Genomic DNA, 9,694 nt, shown 5'->3' on the forward strand with positions numbered 1-9,694 from the left:
CTTGCAACATGTATATTGTACATTTTGGTTGTTCCAATAAAGGTATCATTGTTTCGTGGATTTTTGATGTTATTGGATTTGCTATATGGTCAACATGGCTGCCCCTGAATGTTCAGTGTTACTGTTGTTAGCTCTCTTATCAAGATAGAATGTGGTGGGATTCTCACCAGAAGACGGTCAAGCACAGTGCCACCTGCAGCCCACACAAGCACAGAGCTGTCATTGGAAGCAGAGAAGAGGAGCCGTGCCTGTGCCCAGGACAGGAAATGGGTGACCCAGCCAGCATGCTCTTTGGCGCACAGAGCCATGTGCCCGCTCTCCATGTCCCACCACTTGATCACTCCATCTATCAGAGCAAAAGAGTTACACGCTGCTTGTCTGGATAAAGGGAAGGGTGCACCTCAGATTAATTCTTTTTCTCTTTTGATGAGAATCAACACTGTAGAAATAGTGCAGTTTGACACCACTTTAACTGCCGTGGCACCATCCTACAGAATCTTGAGATTTGTAGTTTAGTGAGGCACTAGCACGTTTTAGCAGAGCTCCAGTACTTAAAGTGATGTCAATGCCTTATTTCTATACTGTAGATGCACTCTTCAAGAGAGATGTTCAAAGAAAAGACTTTCAAATTTTGTCTGGAGGACCACACGTTCACAATTCCTGGCATAAATGGAAATCAATATTTTAGGCTGTGTTCTGTTTGAGGACAGTAGTAGTGGTTTATACTAAGGAAATGAAATTGTTCTAGATTTGCATAGATATATGAAGTAGGGATGGAAGTGGAATAGAATTTAACAACTGTAAGATTCAGAAAGAACACAGAAAAACTTACCTCTCCAGTTAGGACTTACCTGCAAAGCCAGTGAGGCACTCTCCTCGAGCTGTATGATAGCCAAGAGCTGTTATGGGACTTCGATGACATTCCTTCATGCACAGATGCTCTTGCATTGCCATCCCTGTGGTCTGAAGAGAATATGGGGGAACAAAGGGCCACCCTTCTGGCAAGTTTCCAGATTTATCCCTCTTAGAACCTTAAAACTAACAATTATATTCCCTTCAACGGTGGAGCTTAATTCAATATAATGTGAATATACTGCAAATAATCATGTTATACTTAGCCACCTGCAATCTAGATGTTGACATCAGCAGTCACCCAGCACTGCCAGTAATGTTTTCATACTGCTCCTCCACAAACTATATTGTGTATAATTTATTTCAGAATTACTCAAAGTGGTGGTCCCTGGATCAGTGTCTGTCTGCAAGCCATTCGGGCCTGTTGACTGCTTCTAGAAAGGAAACATTTGTAGCTAATGATCACAAATATGGTACTATATGGTACCTGACTTATTTGGGGGGAAATGCTGCCCCCCCCCCCCCACATCAGCTAGCATGAAAAGCACTAATTTATTTAACCTACTAAACATTCCTAGAAACCATTGCAGGATGATCTCATCACACCCATGTCCCCTACATCAGTGCTTCTCAAGTTGATATGGAGGAAAGTTTCCCCTACCTGCCAGGGACCAGCACTGCATTTGTATCTATTGGCTACAACTGTTTCTTTCTTTCTTTCCAGGAACCTGGACACAAGGCAGCAGCTGATAGTTTGCAAACTGGCACCAGTTCACAAACCACCACTTTGAATACCACTGTCTCAGATGAAGAGCTCGGAAATCCGTCCCTTCTGAAGAAAGGGGAAGTACAGTAAATGTGGGAAGTGGCTAAGATGGCTTCCCTTACCACAGACTTGAACTGCATTGCACACACTACAGCAAAGGTCAGTGAATGCATCCAATGGACATTCAGATGGGCAACTGTCTTTATCTGTTTATGCAACAATGGTGTAAAGAGAAGGAGCTGTGGTCCTAAGGGGGCATACTGGGATCCCAGGAGGTTTGGATTCAGCTCTAGGGTGGCATCTTCTAGATGTTCTGGAGTATAACCACTGCTAGTCTTTCAGATATTCTGGACTATTAGCTATAGTGGGTGAAGTTGATGGAAGCTATGAGTCAAAACACATTAGGAGAAGAGCTGTCATGAGCTGTCATGGGCAAGAGCCCACATGATCAGAGTACAGGGGATCTGATGGATGAGGCAGTTGATGGCTTCCATGTCAATGAGGGTATGAGTGCAACTATACTGTAGAAATGATGCAGTTTGGAATGCACTGCAGGTTTTACAGGAGCCCTGGTGCAGTGGTTAAATGCTGGTACCATAGCCACAATGTTGTGAGTTTGATCCCAGGGTTCCAAGCTTGATTCAGACTTTCATCCTTTTGTAGGACAGTAAAATGAATACTCAAATGAATACTCAGCTTGCTGGGGGCAATTGGCTTACAGATTGTAAACTGCTTAGAGAGTGCTGAGTTCACTATTAAGTGGCACAGAAATGTAAATGCTATTGCTATCTGCAGTGGTGAAACCTATCACCCAAATAGGTCTGTTCCTTTGGAGAGCTCCTGCAAGGTTTGAACTACAACCTAGAATGGATTCATTCCCCCCCCCCCCCGATATGAGAGGCACCAGCCACCATTGTCCCATGGGCTCAACCTGCCCACTCCTTTCTATTCACTAACACCAACCCAAGCCTACCTTCTCTCTTTGGCATCATCACAGGATAAAGGACTAACTAGTGTGCATGCTAATAACATCCCAGGAAAATTCTCTTCGAGTTCAAATACTACTTACTCTAAAACAGCTTCATTTATATACCACTTCATATTGAACTAAAAGTGTCTAAGCGGTTTACAACTGTAAGCCAATTGCCCCCAACAAGCTGGGTACTCATTTTAGCAACCTCGGAAGGATGCAAGCCTGAGTCAAGCTTGAGCCCTTTTGCTGGTATTGAATTCGCAACCTTATGGTTTTGAGTGAGTGGTTGCAGTACAGGCATTTACCACTGTACCACCAGGGCTCCTCCAATATATGTGTATATTGGTAGGGAGCTGCAAAACTGCATGGAAATGAGGATCAAAATATAGGGTGACAACTGATACAGTGGGCCTTTAGTATCTGCTGAGGCTTGGTTCCAGGACCCCCTGTGGAAACCAAAATCCATGGATGCTCAAGTCCAGTTAACATGATGGTGTAGAGTTATGATGTCCCTTATATAAAATGGTGCCTCTTAAATATAATATAGTAAATTCAAGGTTTGCGTTTTGGAAGTTATATGTTTTTGGAATATTTTCAACCCATAGATGGTTGAATCTATGGATAAAGAATCTGTGGGATATGTAGGGCCAACTGTACAAGGGAAGAAGAAAATTATCTTTCACCTTTAACAACTTCCCATAAAAGGGAATAGGACTATCCCAAGTTTTAAGATTCCAAAGAAAGGGTTTTCTTTTGGTTCTACTGCTACTGCTGATAGATTCCTGAGGGCACAAGCAGTGGCGTCACTAGGGTTGGTGTCTGTGGTGCAATAACTCATGGTGCCACCCCCCCCTCCATTGACCTCCTCCTATTTCACACCACATAGAATCCTTAGTAATACTTTTTTGTACTAATGTTAATTATAAATCACAATTCCCATATGCCACTGAATGTAATGCTAATAGTTGTGACATAAACAACTAGCAAAATTAAAATTATACTTTCAATTACAATACCTTCTTTGCTTCAGTCTTCTCAGAAAAGGGAAAGGGTGCTCAATCTGAGGAAAATGGAACAGAGGACAGAATAGGCGAAACTCAGCACAGAATAAGCAAAGAGATAGTACAGGAATCCCTGGTTAATCTAAATGAATATAAGTCTCCAGGACCTGATGAACTACATCCAAGGGTATTAAAAGAACTGGCAAATGTAATATCGGAGCCATTGGCAATAATCTTTGAGAACTCCTGGAGAACAGGAGAAGTCCCAGCAGACTGGCGGAGGGCAAACGTTGTCCCCATCTTCAAAAAGGGGAAGAAAGAGGATCCCAACAATTATCGTCCAGTTAGTCTGACATCTATACCTGGAAAGATTCTGGAGCAGATCATTAAACAGAGAGTCTGTGAACATCTAGAAGGCAATGCCATAATCACAAAAAGTCAACATGGGTTTCAGAGAAACAAGTCATGCCAAACAAATCTTATCTCTTTCTTTGGCCTCATTCATACTGGCATAAAAGATCTGGAAGGAACTGGGCTGATTCGGATGCCCCTCCCCCGAATCGCTCCGTTAGCAAGTGCTCACTACAAATGTTAAATCGAATGCATTCTGTGTCTGCTGGCAAGGTGGCCGCTGTCAATCAAGCGATCGTCATGGTGACGTTTTGAAGGGCATCGGAAAGTGTCCTCCCCTCCTCCCTTTTTTTAAAGAGCCAGGCACAGGGTCAATTTTTTATAAACCTGTGGGCATTTGGGTCAGATCTGCCCCTGTCCCAGGCAAAGGATGGAATTGTCATGCATTTTTTTAATGCTTTTAAAAGCAACATTAGCTTTCCCTTTGCTTCCCTTGCTGTATCTGCTCAAGAAGACAAATCATGCTCATATTTGCTCAAAAAAAATTGTTAAAAATGTAACATTGATTGTTTGCAACATTTGTAGCTTCCCCCTCTGCAGTAAGCAAGGGGATCCAAGGATATAAAGTGCAAGCCTGGCTCCATCTGCCTCTGGAATACAAACAATGCGCATATTTGCTCAAAAAAAAAATTGTTTGAATTTGAAAAGGGGGGGGGGGTTGCCTGATGTGAGCTCCGTTCGTGACCTGAACTTTTTCGTCCTGCAAGGGAAGGAATGCCCAGCGACAGAGGGCTTTGGGCAGGGGATGCAGGGAAAAGAGGCTCCTAAAGAATGCCTTCCCTTGCTCCCTTCTTCCCAGGGCTCTTTCCTCCTCCCCCTCCCCTCCGATGAGGGGAGGAAATGCCTTGCCCTTTGCCCACCCTCTGACCTAAATCCCTCCCTCAATTTGCCTCGATCGTGATCGAGGCCAAAGTTCTCATTCCCAGAACCCGGGGTTTTCCAAAAGAAACGGTATTTGCACCGATTTCAAAAACACCGTGCTAGGAGCCATTTACCACGGAACGGGTGTGCAAGCCTCGGATTCGCTTGTGTGAGATTCGGGGTGAGTATGAACTTCACGTGCAAGATTCACTTTGAAAACCGGGTTTTTTTCATAGTCTGAATGGCCCCTTTGATAAAAATTACCAGCTTGGTAGATGAAGGTAATGCTGTGGATATAGTATATCTTGATTTCAGTAAGGCCTTTGACAGGGTTCCCCATGACATTCTTGCAAACAAGCTAGTGAAATGTGGGCTAGACAAGGTAACTGTTAAATGGATTTGTAATTGGTTGACTGGCTGAACCCAAAGGGTGCTCAACAATGGCTCCTTTTCATCCTGGAGAGAAGTGACCAGTGGGGTCCCACAGGGCTCTGTCCTGGACCCAGTGTTATTCAACATCTTTATCAATGACTTGGATGACAGAATTGGTAGCATACTTATCAAATTTGCAGATGACACCAAATTAGGAGTAGCTAACACACCAGAGGACAGGATTAAAATTCAAAATGATCTGAATAGACTAGAAAGCTGGGCCACAGCTAACAAAATGAAATTCAACATGGAGAAATGTAAGGTACTGCACTTAGGGCAGAAAAATGAAATGCACAGATATAGGATGGGGGACACCTGGCTGAATGAAACTATGTGTGAAAGGGATCTAGGAGTCCAAGTAGACCACAAGTTGAACATGAGTCAACAGTGTGATGCAGCAGCTAACAAGGCCAACGTGATTTTAGGCTGCATCAATAGAATCAGTCTGATTCTGTCAAAATGTAGGTGTTTGAGAAGTAGTGGTGTCACCTTCTTTAGGGTGTCACCCGGTGCAGTCAGCAACCCCCACACACTCCCAATGACGCCATTGGGCACAAGGGAATGCCCTCTTGGTGGTTGCTCTCAGATTGTGGAAAAGAAATTAATTTGGCACCCTCTCTGCTCTTTTCCCACTGGGAAAGATCTTTTTGTTTACCTAAGTATGTGACTGTTAACTGTTATAAAAGTTCTTTTAACTGAGGTGTACTATATTTTTAAAATCATGAATTTATGTAAATTGCTTTTTAAAAACTGTTGTTTATTTAATTGTTTTTAACTTTTGTATTATCCACTGCTTTAACAGCATTTTATTTTAATTTATATTATGAGCAGCCATATTGGAAGAAAGGTAGGATATATATTTTGTGTTGTTGTCTGACTTCAGACAATGTTTGTTCACAGGGAGGTTTGCCACTGCCTTCCTGAGGCTGAGAGAGTGTGACTTGCCCAATGTCACCTATTGGGTTACCATGGTTGAGCAGGGATTTGAACCTAGGTGTCTCAGAGTCCTAGGCCAATACCCAATATATACCATCAGAAGGCAATGCTTGGCTTGCCCAAGGGACAAAAGTTGCTTCACTTTAAATTTTATTCTCTCCTCATTTGTTAAAAAAGATAAGTTATTCATTATTTTTCAATTAGTTATAACCAGGTTGGTCCATAAAAAAGGATATAGAAGCCAGTATTCTCAGCCAGCAGAGTGCAATGATTTGAACGTTGGACTACCACTCTGGAGACCAAGGTTCAATTCCCCACTTGGCCATGGAAACCCACTGGGGGACTTCATATAATTGTTACAATGTTTTATCTCATGAGAGCCACTGTGGTGTAGTGGTTTGAGCATCGGATTCTGGAGGCCAGAGTTCAGTTCCCCACTCAGTCACGGAAACCCACTGGACTCCCTTGGGCGAGTCACACAGTCTCAGCCCCTGAGGACCCCCATCATAGGGTCGCCTTAAGTCAGAAACGAATCTGGCAATTTTAAAACAAAGTCAGTTGCTGTTTCAGCCACTACAACTGGTTGCAATGGTTTCCTTTTCTCAGCCTTGGGCAAAGTGCCCCTTCCTTAACTAGAAATAATAATAATAATAATAATAATAATAATAATAATAATAATAATAATAATAACTTGATTTTAGCATGGAATTTATTTTAACTATTGTAGTCATTTAATTCTATTTTAATATACTATTTTTTGTATGTTTTTCACTGTATGTTTTCTTTAATGTTGTAAGCTGCCCTGAGTCCCAGCCCTGGGAGAAGTGTGGGATATAAATAAATATAATAATAATAATAATAATAATAATAATAATTGAAAGGCCTTATTAGAGGCTCCTAAATATTTTTTTCTTCCAATTTAAACTTACTGGTCCGTAGAATTCATTTCAATTCTTTATTACTAAAGTAGCTCCCAGGCCTTCCCAGATTAACCTCCTAGTAATTTTTCTCTTCATTCCGTCAAGCATCCACTTCTGTCCAGAGCTACCTCTGCCTTGTTTTAACAATTGTTTAATATTTAATTGTATTTTATTGCGGATGGGTGGGGTTGGGAGGGTTGGGATATAATGATAATAACTGTTTTATTGTGTTTCTAGGGTGCTTTATTGTTAGCTGCCTCGGTCTGCTTGGAGAGGTGGGATGCAAATAAATATTATAATTATCATCATCATCATTATTATTGGTAGTAGTAAATCATCCATTAACATAACTTTAAATCAGTCCTAAAAATAATTGGGGGGGGGGGGTTGGTAGTGCTTTGGATGGTGTGCCCAGACTCTGGAGACCACGGTTCGAATCCCTGCTTGGCCATGGAAACCCACTGGGTGACCTTGGGCAAGTCACACTCTCTCAGCCCGGGGAGGGAACATGCTAGGATGGCTTTAGGGTGGCCATAGGTAGGGAACGACTTGAAGGCACACAACAGCAACACAATCCTCTCTGGCATCTGGGCAACCCTTTGTATTGCAAAAAATACCTTCAGAGTTCCAGCTGCCCCCAATGGAAGAGCCCCTCTGCTTCTTTGCCAAGACTTGCCTAGATACGCGACCCCTGGGAGCCCACCGAGATCCTGGCTTGGCTGAGCTTTGGGAAGATGATGGAGGCAGCTTTCTGACTGTGTTACTTCTTCCTGCCCCTGTCGCCATGGCAAAGGAGGGCAGGGAAAAGGGATGTAACGACACTCCCAAAGCTCAGGCTCTCTCTGCCAGTCATGAGAAAGGAGGGCTCTGGTCAGGGCTCAACACTGGCACCAAAATCCTCACAGAAAAAAATATATATAAAATGTATAGGATTGTGATTGGTTAATCATTGGAAGAGTTATATTATTCACTTGTGTGGTCCCCCCCCCCTTTTTTCTTATATAGGTGTAAATGTCAAGTTCTTTTTTTGTATATATGAATATGAAGGGGGGGAAAGCTAATAAAAGTTAAAAGAAAGGAAGGAAGGAAGGAAGGAAGGAAGGTACGTGGAGGCTGTCAAAACAGACTCCACAATCTACACAATTGGACAATAACTTCAGTATAAAATCATAGATTCATAGCGTTGGAAGAGACCCCAAGGGCCATCCAGGCCAAACCCATTCTGCCATGCAGGATCTCTCAGTCAAATTGTCCCCGACAGATGGCCATCCAGCCTCTATTTAAAGACCTCCAAAGAGAGAGACTTGTCCCACTGTCGAACAGCCCTTACTGTATAGTGCTGGCCAGACGTCCCCCTTTTCAATGGGACCGTACTGGTTTTGTTTTTTCACCTTTCCAGACCCTTCATTTTCATCTGAATGTTCATTTTGGCCCATTTTCATGAAAAATGCCCTGTTTGTGACAACAGTTTGAAGATCCCTGTTGGAGATTGGGGTGTCCAAAAGAAAATGTGTCATGGAATGTGAGAAGGTGTTGAAAGAGCAACATTTTGCTGAGTAAGATTACTTCATGGAAGAAATAGTCCTGGCCTGACAGTGGTGAAATATAGTCCCCCCCAGGTCTACCTAAATTTTTGTATCAGTTTTCTCACTAAAGAATAGTTGGCCCCTCTGTATCCACAGATTCTTTATCCACTGATTCAAACTCCATGGCTTGAAAATATATATATATATTTTAAATTCCAAAATTCCTTTTCTTTTTCTTACGTCTCAAACATCCTACTTCTTTTGTACAAAATAATGTTCATTAAGGAGTATTATTAAGCATTTTGTTTATAATTAGGAGTGTGTTAAGGATGAGCTGATTGGCAAAAAAGAGTGCTTTAATTAGGTTTTTTTTAAAGAGTGTTTTAATGTCCTGGTTAGTACTTGGATGCAGTACTGCCAGGGAATGCCAATGGACTATATTCAGATGAAGGCAATGGCAAACTGCCTCTAAGCATTCCTTGACTGAGAAAACCTTATAAATTAATGAGGTTATCATAAATTGACAAATATGTAACTTGAAGGCACATGCTACTGCTATTGCTGCTGCTACTACTAAGGAGTAGCTAGTTGGCACTGAGAAGGCAAATATGATGAAATATTTTAGACACTAGTTCCTTGGCGAAAACAAACCACTGCTAACAATTTTTGGTGAGATACAAGTAGCTGTTGTGACTATCACTGGCCCTTATCAGATGAGTGTGGAACTGGGGGTTTTGCGCACTGGGTGGTTTGAATTCGCGTTATTTCGCAAAGTACCATCATACCAGCATTCGAATGGCCCAATCCGCACTCATGTCTTCTTTTTTGCTCTTTTCCTATTTCTTTTTTTCTTTTTTCTCAGGGTTCAGGACTGGGCATCATACCAGACCCATTCGCACTGAGATCGAAAGAAAAAAAATCGGATATGCCAATCCCTGTATCAGCGCACTGGCCCAACACGCTCCAAAAAGAAAGGAAGCCAGAGACGATTTAGTTTGAACTCGCGCATTAACGTG

The 9,694-nt window shown here is 42.3% G+C and overlaps 1 protein-coding gene across 3 annotated transcripts in view; it reads right to left on the reverse strand.

Moving 5' to 3' along the window:
• Positions 1-7,925, reverse strand: part of LOC121922482 (uncharacterized WD repeat-containing protein alr2800-like) — a 35,905-nt gene extending 27,980 nt beyond the window's left edge. For 2 of the 3 annotated variants that reach the window (XM_042451991.1, XM_042451988.1), the window contains exons 1-4: positions 7,770-7,925; positions 3,608-3,651; positions 852-963; positions 168-346 (exon numbers count right to left, since the gene is read on the reverse strand). In XM_042451991.1, the coding sequence (XP_042307925.1) occupies positions 168-346; positions 852-954 (282 nt within the window). In that variant the 5' untranslated portion in view covers positions 955-963; positions 3,608-3,651; positions 7,770-7,925. Of the gene's footprint in view, positions 1-167; positions 347-851; positions 2,260-3,607; positions 3,652-7,769 lie in introns of those variants that run through there. The other variant, XM_042451989.1, reaches the window with a different exon arrangement.
• Positions 7,926-9,694: the final 1,769 nt, after the last annotated feature.

Source organism: Sceloporus undulatus, chromosome 2 (genome assembly GCF_019175285.1).
Source record: "Sceloporus undulatus isolate JIND9_A2432 ecotype Alabama chromosome 2, SceUnd_v1.1, whole genome shotgun sequence".
In the NCBI taxonomy this organism is placed as follows: domain Eukaryota; kingdom Metazoa; phylum Chordata; class Lepidosauria; order Squamata; family Phrynosomatidae; genus Sceloporus; species Sceloporus undulatus.